This window comes from Festucalex cinctus, chromosome 14 (genome assembly GCF_051991245.1).
Source record: "Festucalex cinctus isolate MCC-2025b chromosome 14, RoL_Fcin_1.0, whole genome shotgun sequence".
NCBI classification, from domain to species: domain Eukaryota; kingdom Metazoa; phylum Chordata; class Actinopteri; order Syngnathiformes; family Syngnathidae; genus Festucalex; species Festucalex cinctus.
The window spans coordinates 16340273-16355304 of NC_135424.1; the positions used below are offsets into that span (position 1 = coordinate 16340273).

Sequence of the window (15032 nt, forward strand, 5' to 3'; positions counted from 1 at the left end):
TTTTAGCGTCGCATTCACGTGGAAAATATGAGGGAAATAACTGACAGCAATTTGATCCAATGACAAACGCCGTAACAATGACGCCATCGAAATATAACCAATCGCAGACGGCGCTTTGTATGCTCCAGTTGGTTAGATCCGCAATGGGTTTCAAACGTGCGGACGAATACACTATTTGGGATTGGGAATGTGCGCGACGGGGCAAAGTAGCCATTTTGAGATGATATCGCTGTTGAGAAATCCCGCGAAGATGCTGAAATCAACGAACATGGTTACAACACAGATTGTTTCTCCCGTCTCCTCTCTTCTTTCACCATGGCAGCTGTCAACCGACGGGACATTAGCAAAGCGGGGTATCGAGCTGTGCTCACAGAGTTAAAACGTCATTGGTATGAAAGAGGAGAGTGTCTGTACACTGTCTCTGTCGAGACATGAAACACCGTGAGTTTTTTTTCCTGCAGACTGAACATCTTCCAGCATCTGTCACAACACAACGTCTCATTGACTGCTTGACTTAAATTCACTCTTGTACTGGACAGAGAAGTGAAGCAGATTTGATTTCCAATGGCTTCTGTGAGCCTTGTTTCCAGTCCCCCAGCCCCCGTTTTTGACAAAAACATGACAGACTCTGAGCTGGCAGGGGACGAAAGGTCGAGTAACAATCTTAATGCAATTCTTAACACAATCATCTGTGCGTTTCAGTGCTGTGCCTCGACATGCTTGTTTTCTGTCCCCCCCGCATCATACATTTTGCAGTTTATACATTTCCTGGTGCCCCCTTTTTTACACTCCTTGCATGTCTTTTTAGTGCATTTTAAGTATCGCCTGTAGCTTTCCTGCCTTCCTCTGTCGAAACGACTCATTCACGATCATGTCCATGCGATGGCAGACATTATTATCATTATGTGTAATGTTGGTATGAATCCAATCCATTGCTGCGTTGTTGCAATCTGCAGGCAGAGATGACGTAATGACACGCCCATTATAGTAACGAGGTTCCGCTGCTGGCCGCTAGGCGGTACTGCAGGGGAGCCATGTCTACTCAGGGATGATGATGATGATGATGATGATGGAAAGATGTTTGAGCACTTAATGTCAACTAGTGCAGAAATGTCATACAATGATGTTCTACTGGGGCTGATGAATAGTCATGGAACTTAAGGTCATATTGGATAAACGCTCAAACCATTTTCTGTGCAATACATAATATGTTGAGATACATTTACTTAATAGGATTAATAATCAAGCTTTTCCCCTTTGCTCATTGAACGTGGGAGTTACGTTGAATGAAATAGGAGCTCCAAATATCTATCTGATTTATTTAATTATTAGACAAACACAATCACGTAAAATAAGGAATGTTCAATACCACTTTTTCAATCGTTTCAGACTTGAGTAGTCACAGATACCAGTAATAGTTATTTAAAAAAATAATAATAATAAATCCCTCAAAAAATGACAGATCATTTTAAAGAAAGACCTATATATCCCAATGTAAATCTGTCCAAATCCTTAAAATTGCATGAAATTAATGGCAATTTTCTGGGGTTTTTTTGTATGTTTTTTTTTTTTTTTTTTTCTCGGCCAATACTAGTATCAGCCGGCGTTGAGTACCGATATCTTAACCATTACACCCAGAATATAAAACTCGTATTTATCACACATGGTACATTGATGAGTTTTTGTGTGTGTTTTGCACAGGCCGCATGGTGCGTGAATCTTGCCTCTGGCCTTCCTGTGTCGAGTTTGCATGTTTCTGTGCTTGTATGGCTTTTCTCTCTTGTCACAATCCAAAATTACGAGGCTTCATTGAAGACTCAAAATTGTACTTGGGTGTGAATGTGACTATGAATTATTGTTTTTCTATTTGTGCCCTGTAATTGACTGCAAATGATTTTGTACATTGTATTGGTTTTTCTAGCCTTGCTGTCCAGCAAAAAACATGTCATACAATTTTGTCTTTTGCAAATTTACAGCTTTCTATTCTATTTGTATTGTTCCTCAAAAGCTTAATGACACTTATCACCTGCAGGAAAAGTTCAGAAAAAAATCCCACTAATTAGAATTGAATGATTAAATAGTACTCACCTTTTAAATGACTTTTCAGAGAGGATGGTGAGTTGGAAGATGGGGAAATAGACGATGAGGGAATCGGGATAGAGGAAGAAAACAAAGAGAGCCAAGAGGTGAATGAAGATAAAGACAAAGCAAAGGAGAAGGAACGGGACAAAGCAAAAGAAAAAGAAGACAAGTCTCACAGGCACTCCAGGAAACGCTACAAAAAGACCAGAGAGAAGAGAAGGTCGAAAAGGAGGAGACGGGACAGACAGAAAGTAAGCTACTTGACCTCACAGTGTAAGTTGCATTGGCTCCATTATTTCATTTTGCTGTTCCCGTTTCAGCATCACTCATCTTCAAGCAGCTCCAGTTCTGACAGCTATGACTCCGATTACGACCGTCCAGAGAAGCCCAAAAACAGGCCAAGTCACGGATCTGGACGCGATTGTGACATCCAGAATACTCAGGTGAGTGCCTACACCAGGGGTGTCAAACTCATAGTAGATCAGGGACCGCATGGAGGAAAATGTATTACAAAGTGGGCCGGATCGGTAAAATAATGGTATATAATTTAAAAACAATGGCAACCCCCTTCGCTTCCGGCTGTTTTACTGAATTTTGACTGATTTTTGCAAAGCCCACAGAATATTGTGGTCTATTGTTATAAAAGCATGGAACCAACCAAATGTAAGATTAGAGTCCCTTCTTTCATCAAAAATATCAAAGTATATTTGTGTGTTTCTGTTTTACAGCTATTAGTGTTAGAATATAGCTAAGTTTCATCATTATTCACAAACCTGTTGAAAACACTGAGGAAAAGAGCTTGTTGCAACATGGCCCTGGTTGATCTCTTATACTCTGCTGCCACCTGCTGGCCGGTTTTGTAATAACTATCATTGCTTCAAGAGTTCTCTTCAGTTCAGAGGCTGCATCAAAGCCTTCTGTATGCTCTAACATAAAAAATAAAAATAAAAAAATAAAAAATAACGTACAAATACGTCTTTGGGGCACTCTTAATATTTAAAAAAGAACACATTTATACGTTTTGGGAAGCAAATGAGTTAATGACGTTATAAGGATGTTAATCCTTGTCATATCTGTTTGTGTTACCATTAATTGAATTTGTGTCATATGTAACATGCTTATCTTGGTCTATGATTAAAAAAATAAATAAATAAAATTGTCACTTGTCACTGTCGGTTTTCCAGCATGGAAGAGAACAGAAATCGTCACGCAGCAACTTGCACAAGTCGCCGCCTCACAAAAGCAGCAATTTTGACAAATACAGCGATTACAGCGATGACAACTATGATTACGAAGATGAGGAGGATCATTATGACGATGAGTCCGAGTACCTCCAGTCCAAAGATTCAACATCTGGCATGGGAAAGGGCCGCTATTCCAAGGAGCAGATGGGGAAAAGGGGAAACATGAGGGGAATGAAACAACAATGTGAGAAAACATTTCTTTCATCTAACACACATTAATTCGCAAAAAAACCAACACTTTCTTTCTCTGCAGTTGGGCAGCGAGGGAGGGGTAGAGGGAGTGGACCTGGAAGAGGACGAGGGATGCTCAACAAGAACAAGATGAAGAAAGGGGGGAAACCCTGGATGGGACGCGGAGGACGAGGCAGAGGGGGAGACCAAGACATGGACGATGCTGCTCCTGTATGCCCAGAAACTCTTTGATTTGCAGCAAATTGTCATGTGGCGCTAACATGTTTCCATTTATTTGACAGGATGTAAAAAATTCTGGCTTTCAGAAGAAGCGACTGATTATGAGCAAAGAATTCATCAGTCAACACACAGTGGAACACAATGGAAGATACATTTGCAAGTACTTTCTGGAGGGTCGATGCATCAAGGTATGCTACCTACTTCTTATAAGCATGTTTTGCCATATTTTTTGTTTGAAATTTTTGCTATTTCCTTTTTATTTTATAACTTAACTACCATTGTCAGCATGGAAAGTTCCTTATTTCTTGGTGCACTTGAATAATCTCAACCCAGCTTTATTTATACAACACTTTAAAAAGACAATTGCAGTTGTAACAACGTAGTTCAGCTTAGCCTCTTTTCCACTGAGTTTCATTCATTATGTATACTGAGCCCCAGCTATTTCCATGGATATAGATCAACCTCTGCTGTGATTGACAAAAATCTGCGAGTGATTTCAGCGCCCCCTAAAAAAGTTTTGTAATTGCCTATTGATTCCACAAAGTACTACGAATGTCTGGGTGAAACGCCTCAACTTACTTGTCACATACTGTACTTCATTGACACCAAGCACAAAAACAATGCATAGTGAAGGATTGGTTACAACCCAAAATTTGTAAATGCCAAAGTGTGAACATGCTGGGGTTCACTACTGTATACTAACTGTATGGTTAACACAGTTAACAGCAATTGTTCCCGGTTCTGCTTGACCCAGGCTATATTTGATGATAAAAATGCATCCCAATAAATGTTATTATTAACCACTTTTGTTGCAAATCTTTCAAATTAACCTTAAAAAAAAAATCATCATGACATAATGCTATTTGTAGTTCTTTAAATTTTAATGGGGTTAGTTTGACTCGGGCTAAGTTTAATGTTCCAAAAGTGCCCTGATAATGAATTACAGCTCATGATTAACAGTTTTCAATATATATGAAAATTAACTATTTTAATTACCAGTTGACAAAATGTTTCATCTTATTCTTTTTAAAATTTCAATTTGACCCGGACGATATTTAATGTTCCAAAAGCTTTCCGGTAAATATTTAACTGAAAATATGTCAGTCAACTGTTTTAATTGAGAATTTTCTTAAGGCTATGTTTAACATTCCAAAAGCATTCCAATAAATATTTAACATTTTAATTGCAAATGTCAAAGTGAACAATTGTAATTGTCTGTTGATGAGATGTTTCATCGGGGAAAAAACAAAATAAAAAACATATTCATACTTTTTCAGTTTTAAATAGATCAGTTTGACCCGGAATGCTTAACATTCCAAAACTAACCCAATAAATAATGTTTATAGCTTATTATTCACCATTTTTATTGCATCAAAATGAATCATTTCTGATAGTCTTTTGTTGTGAAGTTTTATAGCACAAAATAAATAAATAAAAATAAAGTGGGTCCCTGGGGGTCAGTTTGAGCCGTTATATGCTCAATGTTACAAAAGCATCTAAGAGAAATATTGTTATTGCTTATAGTAACTGTCTTCATTGCAAATTTGTTGAAACTGAATCGTTGGTGTCAAGTTTGATAGTGCATAGCTAATATTTGTTCTTTAACTTGAAAGTGGTATGTCATTTTGACCCGCAACATAACAGGAGGGTCAAAAACATTAAACTGAAAAGTTAAGTGCTCCTCTCTTCCTGTAGGGGGAGCAGTGCAAGTTTGAGCATGAGCTGGTCATCCCAGATAAGAAGAAGGAACTTTGTAAGTTCTACCTCCAGGGATACTGCAGCAAAGGAGACCATTGCATTTACATGCACAATATCCTTCAGTCACAATCATACATAACCTTGTAAAAGCAATCTGCCTGCATTCATCTTCCTTAACTTGCGTTTGAACGTGAATATCCATGCAAGTTTTTTCACACCGGAGCCAAATGCTATCAAGGGGAAAACTGCAAATTTTCCCATGATGCTTTGACTGATGTGACAAAAGATTTGCTCAGTAAGGTGAGACATATATTCAAAACGCAACAAAACCACAACTAATGGGAATCCAAAAATAAAGAGTTTCTCTCTTTGGACACTTGATAAGATCATTAATACTGAGGAGGAGAACGCCCGCGAGGATGAGTTGGAACTAGAGGACCTGAGAAAACAAGGCATCGCCCCACTTCCGAAGCCACCTCCAGGTGTGGGTTTGCTCCCCACGCCGGGTCAGAGCAGCCCGACAGATGAGTCTCAGGCAGGGAAGATCCCCTCCCTCTTCGAAATCAAGGTTCAACCTACAGTCGACCTGGCACAGAAAATTGCCTTAACGTAAGGCAAATGAAAAGCCGGTAAAGTGTTGTTGTTTTTTTCTCAGTCAAATTCAAATGAATTTGAAGTACATTTGATCTCATTCCCAGTGAGTCCAACTACCAGGATCCCAATGAAGGCAATGACCAGTTTAGTGGCGGACCAGAGGAAACCCAAAGTGGAGCTTTGGTGTCTTCAGGCTCTGAGACGAGCACAATCCCTTCCTTAGGGTCACCAAGTTCTGTGGGTTACCCAACAGGACCACCCATGAGCGCCCAGAGCCCTCCTGGACAGCAGCTGCCACACGGACACCCAATGCAGCAGGCAATTCCACCTGGTCAGCCGCCAGCATTTCATGGAAATATAAACCAGCAGATGAATATGCAGAGGCCTCCATTACCTGCAATGCCAGAACTACAGATGCTGCAGAGGATTTTCCCATTTCCATCGTTGGGCCAGAACCCACTAGAGATCCTCAGCAGCTTGCTCCAAAACAAACCAGTGGGCCATCATGGTTTGTATCACCTGTATGAATTTTGTTACTTAAAGTACGATGGATTTTTTTTTTTACTGTTCTTTGTTAGTAGAACCCGGAATGAACCAGGTCCAGAACCTACAGCAGCAGATCGGTCTAGATGTCCAGTTGCAGTCTTTACCTGCAGCGGTACAGAAAGCCATCATTCTACATCTGACTCAGCAGCAAGCAGAATCAAAGCCTCATGAGAGCGATGCACAGAAAGCAGAGAGTCAAGATGATAAGAATACGAACCGAGGCAAGTGTCCCTTCTGATCCGTAAGATGTTCCATCGAAAGCACTAAATCCAACTTGTTTTATCTTTTCCTACAGATGAAACAACAAACTGGTATTCCAGTGACGAAGAGGGCGGAAGTAGTGTCGTATCCATCCTAAAATCTCTCAAGAGGCAGAGTGAGATGCAGCAGTCCAAGACGCCAACACCGGCACCTGCAGCACCTCTTGGTGACCCTCGACTTGTCAAGGAGAGAACTCAACCAAGTGACCCGCGTGTGAAAGCAGACCCTCGCCAGAGACTTCCTGATATGAAAAAGCAGTCTGATGCCAGTTTGGATCCACGACTGTCCAGGGACCCCAGGAAACCGAGACCGACGGAGTCGAGCTCCTACCGGCAGCAAAACCAGCAGACTGGCCCAAAAAAGCCCCCTGGAGATGAGGACGATGAAGGGGAGAGGGAACTCAGAGACAGAGCGGTCCTGATCCCATTGGAGGCCAGTCCGGGTGTGGTGCTGCGGGACCCCCGCTGCCAGCTGAAGCAGTTCAGCCACATTCGCGTGGATATTCTGCTTCAACGTCCGGCCTTCGCCCAAACGGTGGTCTGGGCGCCTGAAGACCTGATCCCATCTCTGATACCCAAACAGGAGCATTCCATCAATCTACCCCTTCCACCGCTAATTGCTGACGCTCAGATGAACAGAACAAGTGTGCCCGACCATCCCCCTACCTCCAGCCCGCCGCCGACTGACCCCAGACTGGCGGCTGCCCGTTTAAAGGAGCGTCGTGTTCGTCTGCCGTCTGGATCCTCAATGGACAGACCTGTAGATCCACGTCAGCAAAAGAATTTAGACCCCAGAATCAAGCGTACAGGAAGCTTGGACTCCAAGCAGCTGGGTCAGAAGGAAGTTCTAGAACCCGGGTTACAAAAGACGAGCGCTAGCTCCTCCCTCTCTGAGAGGCTACCGCCCTACGCACCACGGCTAGCTTCCTCTGGCGGGGTCCTGGAAAGCCCCACGACAATCCTGGGAGGCATCAGTCTGTACGATCCGCGTAATCAGACCGAGACGCTTCCAAAGGATCAGGTCGACCCTCCTAAAAAAGCGGGCATTCTCAAACATCCAGCGAAGAAGGACACTCCTCCAACACAATCCACCTCACCAAGTCAAGGCCGTGTCTCTTTGGAGGAGACAAAAACCACAGACGCTGGCTCTGATCACGATCAGACCCTACACGATAGTCCACCACTACCTCCCCAGGACTCCATCACCACCCCCCACGCAGTGCATAATCTGCCCGTCCAAGCTCTGGCAGGCTTGATCCGACCTCAGTATGCTGACGGCCGGCAGGCCAAACTGGCAGGAGCAGGTTCTGCAGGGGCACAGGAGAATGCAGAGGAACAGAAGGAGCAGAAAGATGGTCTCATGGAGGATCCCGAGCCCATGACCGAGGAGGAGCTCGAAGACAAGACTCTCAAAGAAGTCTTCAAGACCTTTGACCCCACAGCTTCTCCTTTCTCCCAGTAAACTGCATAGGATTGTTATATTGGTGACACATGCCAGTCATTTAGCTCTAAATCTATTTATGTCCATTAATTTTATACACAGTCATGGGAGTGCACTTGTTAACATCTGTGTTTTTGTTTATTTTTGTAAAATACTCAACTCTGATTGTTGATTTGTCAAAGCTAATATGGGTTGATAGAAACGCCAAATTTAAAAAAAATAAATAAAAAAATAAAAAATAATAAAAAAAGATTTTTATCAGTTTGTTTTTCCATTTCCCTACAGCGTATTTGCAAATACAGTGTGAGGTGACATTTTACTACATTAATTTGTGTCTCAATTGATTTTTTTATTATTATTATTATTATTATTTTTTTTAAAGATTATTCTGTTAATATTTGTCTACAATGAAGGTTGCTTACTTACATGCAATCGGGTTATAAAGTCCATTAAATGTTTCATAAAATACTTTCTAGTGACAGGCTTGTAAGTAGCGCTAAGCATAATCTACCATAGTGTATCTCAATACATTTATATCCCTCTGTAGTTCAGATCCAAAAGTTTGAAAATTTTGACATTAGCTTCCAGCCAATGAAAACCCAAGTCACTAACTAAAAAAATGGGAATATTACGTATGATCGTCAAATTTATTTTTTTTTTAAAGATATTTTCCTGTGCTTCATGAATTTGTTTACCTCATCGAAGTATGTACTACATTTACTGAGCTGTACTTATGCATAACAGCTTAACACTTGTTTTAAATGTGTTTTGATATCAATCCGCAAAATGAGCTTGTGTGAGTATTTTAAGCCATATTGGAGATTTTTTTTGTATTTTCACAACCTTTTAAAACATGTATTTGTGGATTGTGTATTTGTTTTCTGTGTACATTTCATCGGCTTTTAAATACAGTGTTCTGTCCATATCTTATGAATTAAATGTTTACACCAAACCTGACAAAATTGCATGGATTCAATTTCACTGCAGCTACGTGACAGTTGGTTATGTGAACCACTACACTGCAACATGAAATACTTTGTTTCTCTCCATACAGTATGTAAGTCTCTTTAAGGCTTATTGTTTTGTTGGTTAGCTAGCTACACTGTATTAAAAAAAAATGCTTATGTTGCTATGAATCAATGCAGCACTGTAAAAAACAAAACATGAATTCCTTCTGGGACAGTGTCAAAGGAGGTATTATCTCCTTAAAGCATATATTGTGGTACAGCTGTATAGTAACCTTTCCATTGAAGCATCAAGTTGGAGCCATCTTGTACCGGAGACGCGAGACTCGGTCCGACGGAGTGCGATGAAACCTTCCTCAAACCCAGCTCATCCGTTTTTGGGATTGATGTCTGCTGGGCTCGATGGATCTCCAGGTTCTTCTTCCATTGGAAACACAAAGCGGTCGCTTCAGCCCCATCCGAGTTTGGCTCTGGCTGCTTTAAACCCTCAAACAGAAATGATGCACCATTAAATCACCTTTGAAGTCTTTCCATAATACATGCATGCAGGCAGGTCTGTCCGATTTACTGTGATGCAGGCGGTCTCTGCTGCGTGAACCCCCTTCAAGACTGTGTGGAGTAGATTCTGTGTGTTCTTCACCAAGATCTCATCAGACGATTTACAGCCAGGTGTTACAGAATTGACACTGCAGTATGAAAGGTGACCTCATTACATTGTCTTTTTCAGTCTTTATTTATTAATGTATTTATTTATTTATTTATTTATTTTTTAGCCTGTTTACTTTGCATAATCTGACCTTGAAAGGATGCTGAGCTGGTTGGTGATGGTGAGAATCTGCTCAACTATGAGGAAAAGCTCAAGTGCACACTGTGCATCCAGGCAGTGGTTGGCTATGACTTGAATAAAGTTGGTCACCGACTGGCCGTTTGACATCACATCTTTGGCTGCACTCACAAACTCTGCTTTGTTCTAAAGGGGGGGCAAAGCTGACACAATGACATGATAGTTAAAATCAAAAGTCATAAAGGGACCCCGCAGTGGCCCTTACCAGTATTGGGCCTCTTTTCCTTAAGTATTGGGTCATGTGGTAAAGTGTGTCTGCCATCTTCCTGGTCTCCTGGACTATTTTGTTGTCTTGGGGATCCCAATTGGTGCTTTCTTGCTTCAGCAAAAAGGAGGTGGAGGTCAGTGAAGACACTTTTTTGGGACCAGAAGCAACCTGCAGAGAAATGATGAGGACATGAATCTTGAAGAGAGCCCCTCAACAGTTACAGTTTTGGAATGTGGGAGGAAGGCAGGCGATGTATCTAGAGCAAATCCACTAAAGTACAACCATGAAAACGCCACACAAGGCAAATGGGGAGATTCAAGTCTCAAAACTGTAAGGTAGGTGTGCTATTTGTGCTAACAGCTAGGCTACAATCACTAATACAAACGTTCCTGAGGTTATTTTCAGTTTAGATAGAATCTGACCTGAAAATGAAATACTGTACTTACATCCTTTTCAGTACTTGTCGATCGACCTTTAATCCAAGCTGACATCTTTGATTCTGCAGCATCGTCACATGCTAGCCAAGAACCTTTAGCTGTATCTTTATATCTCTTTTCATTGGGTGTCATCAAGACATTCTGGATACATCCACCTGTTGTAGAGCCCTGAAGACCTGCTCTGATGTTTTCCTTGACCTGGTGGCGGATTCCATCTTGCTTACTGATCTCCTCCACCACATAGTGAGCTTTGGCTGACCAGCACTGAATCTTCACCTCCAGGTTGAAAGTGTCACTAATCGAGCAGGTCTGCGCCATGAGGCGCACCAAGCTGATGATATCGGACATCATAAATGACAGGTGTGTGTTAATGGCGCGCAGGTTGGCACGTTCACGGGAATCTTGCATATAATTGAAGCTCTCCTCCACTTTTTTGGTGGCGTTTTCTACATTTTCAAGAAGTAAGGTAGCAGAATGTTCAAGTCTTTGTTGTGCTTCATCTGATTTGTTCTCCTCACTTTGCTTTGCTGCCAAATGAGCAATGCTGACCATATTATGGAGTGGAGTGTCATAAAATGTATTTGCTTTACTCAAAAGCCCCAAAAGTTCTCTCATCTTAATGATAAGATTCCTCTGAAGGAGCTCTGGCTTTGTGAGCTGCATGACACTAGGTGTTAAACCGAGGTCTTCCGTAGCTTGAAGGTACTGCTCAGTCAGCGTCTTCACCTCAACCTGGTAAGCCGTCAACTCTTTTGACCTAAAAGCACTTTTACAAGTTAGACTGGTGAGCCTCGCAGCCTCCTGGATTCTTAGCGAGCTCTCCGATAAGATGGAAAGTTGCTTATGAGGAGTGTGGTGGCTCATAGCGCCGGACATTCCTAAAATTCTGTCCAGAGAATTGAACAAAATGCGAACGGATAGACCCCAGAGGATACACAGACCCTCGAGCTGATCTAGTGGATCACCTGACGAGGCCTTAAACTCTGTCAGATGTCTTGTGTTGTTCTGGGCTTTGTTCAGTTTGTTGTGTAAAAGAGTCAGCGTCTCCTGGTTTTCACTTTGAGGGGTTACATGTGATGACGTGAGCAGCTGTACAGTGTCAGCACACCAGTTCATCACTTCACTGAGTTCCTGTTTCACATCTGTCTGAGCTGACTGAGCACGCCTCAGCTCAGTGTAAACGACGTGAAACCAGGGTTCACTTCCTGGTAGCAGAACCTTGTGAATGTTGTTGATGAGGTCGGAAAACTGGGTACAGTGTCTGGAGACAGTCTCTGTGCCTGGCGATGAGCTCATTGCGCTCTCTTGAGCCGTCTGGACCAGCAGAGGCGTCAGTGATACCAGTTCAGCCCGAAAGCTTTCCAAAGTCTTACCGTCAACATCATCTAAAATGGCTAAAGCTTCCCTGGTTGCTTGGGAGTAGCAGTTTGAGAGCTCAAGAACACTGGTGCACACCTGGCTGAGGACTGCAACATCTTTTTCCTTAGTCACAGTCACAACTTCATTTAGGAGGGGTAGAAGTTCAAATTTGAAAGGCATCTGGATTGTTTTGGGCTCCTCTAAGATGTTATCTATGTCTAAACCATCATCACATTTAGGTGACATCTCCAGTTCCACACATTCTCCATCTGACTCCTCCTCATGTTCTGTTTCTGTCTCAATCATGTCCAGAATTGAGGAATCCAAACTTCTCAGTCCACGATCCTCATTCAGATCACAGGACTCATTGTCTGAAAAATCAGGCAGACGGACACCCTCCCGTAGAGGACTGAGTAGATGCGGGTGCTGGAGGCCATCCAGTCCCTCCCTCAGGACTTTGAAATGGCCAATAGCATCAGAAGCATTGTCAGAAAAGGTCGAATAGTGCTCCACGTTCAGACTGCCACCAACAAGCATGTCACTGACCGATTGGTTCATTTTGCTTTGACAAAGCTGAGCTTGTTTCAGCAGGACCAGGAGGCCGTTCCTGTAGATGGGGTCCTCACTGTGGTCCAAGTGTGTCCTGACTGAGTGTGTCACTATCTGCATGTGACATATTAGTTTGGTTGCGTGTTCACGAAAGAGATCGTAGCTTTGCTGTCTATATGCGGTGTCACAACCACTACGGTCATTCGCTATCTCTTTAATGGTGAGACTAGTAAACTCCTTGATATCCATCACGTCACTGAGAGCATCCTGGAGTTGTTTAATCTCTTCTTCCCATATGGGAAACATTTCATGAAGCTTTCGAAGCGTTTCCATTGAGTTGTCAGCCAGTTCCAGAGATAGAGGACTAATCTGGGCTAGAAGTCTGGTAAGACCCATTCGGGAGTTTTCCATGTTCTCCAGGCTCTTTGCATCTTTGGCTGCAGCTGAGAAAAAGCTGGCAACTTGGATCATTCTATCCAAGTAGGATATGAGCTCTTCCACTGGTGACTGAAGAAAGCTCAGATCGGTCTCTATGGAGGTATCAGCAACCAGAGTTTCTCTCACCACTCGAGAAAGTTCCTCGAATGTAGATGCTGCAACCAGAAATGTGTCTAATAGTTGACGAAGAATGGCGGCCATCATTGCTCTCTCGAGATCTTCGAGTAGCTCCTCCAACGAAGAGCAGATGTTCTGAAGCTGCCCCTCATGATTGTCTGGGGACTTCAAGATTAATTTTATGTCAGACCACAAGTGGAGAACGTGTCGACTGTGGAGCACTAGGTTTTGCTGGAATTCTCTTTGAGAACAGTTGGCCACGGTTATGCAGTGAAAGACAAGATCTCGAACCAGGGTGTCCAAGTCACGACCTGGCAGCACCGATGAGTTGGACCAACTTTCCAGTAGCTGTGACAATTTTTCCCTCTTCTCGGAATAAAAGCCACAAGGTCCCAGAGGTCCTCTTTGACATTCACTTTTAAGGGTGCTAACAATTTCATCCACCGTGCTCCTCACCTTGTCAAGTACGTAACTCTTGGCAGCTTGAGCCTCCTTGCTCGTCGGGTGCTTGATGGTGGTGCAGGTCGCAGTCTGCATCATGGGGATGCACTTCCTTAAGGTCTCTAGGGAGTCTGTAAGTTTTTGAGCCTGTCGAGGGTCCTTTAAGGAGTCTGCTCTGTCCGCGGTCAGGCGGCTGAGGAGAAGCAAGGCATCAGAGAACGCCTGAAAGACTTTGACTAGGGACTGAATGTCTGAGCAGGAGGCAAACTCGGAGAGCTGCTCGGACACTTCAGCAGCAGCTGCAAGGACTTCTCTCACCGTAGAGTCATCATGCACTAACAGAACCTGAGGGAGGAAAAACAAAAAGATCACTTAAATCGCAGGGGTCAAACTTAAGGCCCAGGGGCCAGATCTGGCCCACGATGACAACTGTCTTCACTTTTAACAACACTTGAGACTATTTAATGTGCATATGATTACCTTTAACCCCTTTTTTCCTTTCAATCTGAAGCATGAATACTGACTTGTATTTTGAACTCTTCATAATTCCCTCCACGTGTTTGGAAGATTCTGTTTTGCTCGGTGGAGCAATGACTCATGTCTCAAAAAGCTCGTAAGTCTAGTCGTTTATAAGTCAAGATACTACTCTCTTAGAAATGGCTCTCATCTTATATCCAACTATTCCAACCTTACTTTAACAACTCCCAGGAAAACTGTTTGCGCAGCAGCAATGAGTTCCTCTTTGTGTGCCGTCAAACTGGGCTGGATGTTGAGCTTCTGAGCCGCCAGCAGCACATGTTGGCCTGACACCGTGAGGTGGTCCAGTAGGGAGGCCATCTCCTTACGCAGCACATCGTCATCAGTGTCACTAACTTGCCTGAAAATGGACAAACTGGCGCTAATTTAGTGGTGATTGGACATAACACCAGTGGTTCCCAATCCACAGTTGCATAATAAATCCACAAAATACACACCTGGAGGCCACTGCAGCCATGTTGCCAGTAGCTTTTGCCACAGTCCGAGCTGCTTCCTCTAACCGGCTGAAGTGTTTAGCCTCCTCTAGGCTGTCACACAGCAGCACAAGATGACACAGGTGACATGCAAATGGGGCGACTACCTGGTCCGCTACCGCTGTCCTTATCAGGTCGTGGTCCAGTAATGAAGACATAGCCTACAGAGAGCTTTTGGCTGGTCCAACCATTAAAGTTATATGTGGTTTGTTAATAATTTAGTGCAGCTAGCTAGCAGCATGTGTTCGATGACAGTGTATCCAAGCAACGGGGGTCACATGACCAAACAGCCAGCCAAAGATCCCCCCCCCCAATTGAATAGTGAAAATGTGCAAAAGATTTTTTTTTTGGTCACTGCATGCTCTTTATGCAGATACCGAAATTTTTA

General features: G+C 43.0%; 2 protein-coding genes across 6 annotated transcripts; one reads left to right on the top strand and one right to left on the bottom strand.

Annotated features, from left to right (window-relative positions):
• The first annotated feature begins 153 nt into the window (after positions 1-153).
• On the top strand, positions 154-9223 carry zc3h6 (zinc finger CCCH-type containing 6). Of its 3 annotated transcripts, XM_077496093.1 has the most exons (13): positions 155-441; positions 540-650; positions 2108-2333; positions 2403-2525; positions 3267-3510; positions 3580-3728; positions 3800-3925; positions 5433-5547; positions 5626-5735; positions 5821-6044; positions 6134-6537; positions 6611-6796; positions 6871-9223. In XM_077496093.1, exons 2-13 carry the CDS (start codon positions 565-567, stop codon positions 8295-8297), a joined length of 3420 nt encoding a protein of 1139 aa, XP_077352219.1. In that variant the 5' UTR covers positions 155-441; positions 540-564; the 3' UTR covers positions 8298-9223. The 3 variants fall into 3 exon arrangements, with proteins under 3 accessions (XP_077352220.1, XP_077352219.1, XP_077352218.1); XM_077496094.1 differs by lacking the exon at positions 540-650 and having other exon boundaries at positions 154-441; XM_077496092.1 differs by having other exon boundaries at positions 155-650.
• Positions 3076-14898, bottom strand: LOC144001607 (uncharacterized). Of its 3 annotated transcripts, XM_077496090.1 has the most exons (8): positions 14609-14898; positions 14328-14511; positions 10740-13979; positions 10291-10461; positions 10039-10211; positions 9810-9927; positions 9517-9727; positions 3076-3454 (listed from the first exon to the last, which is right to left on the bottom strand). In XM_077496090.1, exons 1-8 carry the CDS (start codon positions 14800-14802, stop codon positions 3429-3431), a joined length of 4317 nt encoding a protein of 1438 aa, XP_077352216.1. In that variant the 5' UTR covers positions 14803-14898; the 3' UTR covers positions 3076-3428. The 3 variants fall into 3 exon arrangements, with proteins under 3 accessions (XP_077352216.1, XP_077352215.1, XP_077352217.1); XM_077496089.1 differs by lacking the exon at positions 3076-3454 and having other exon boundaries at positions 3777-9727; XM_077496091.1 differs by lacking the exons at positions 3076-3454; positions 9517-9727; positions 9810-9927 and having other exon boundaries at positions 10049-10228.
• Between the last annotated feature and the right edge of the window lie 134 nt (positions 14899-15032).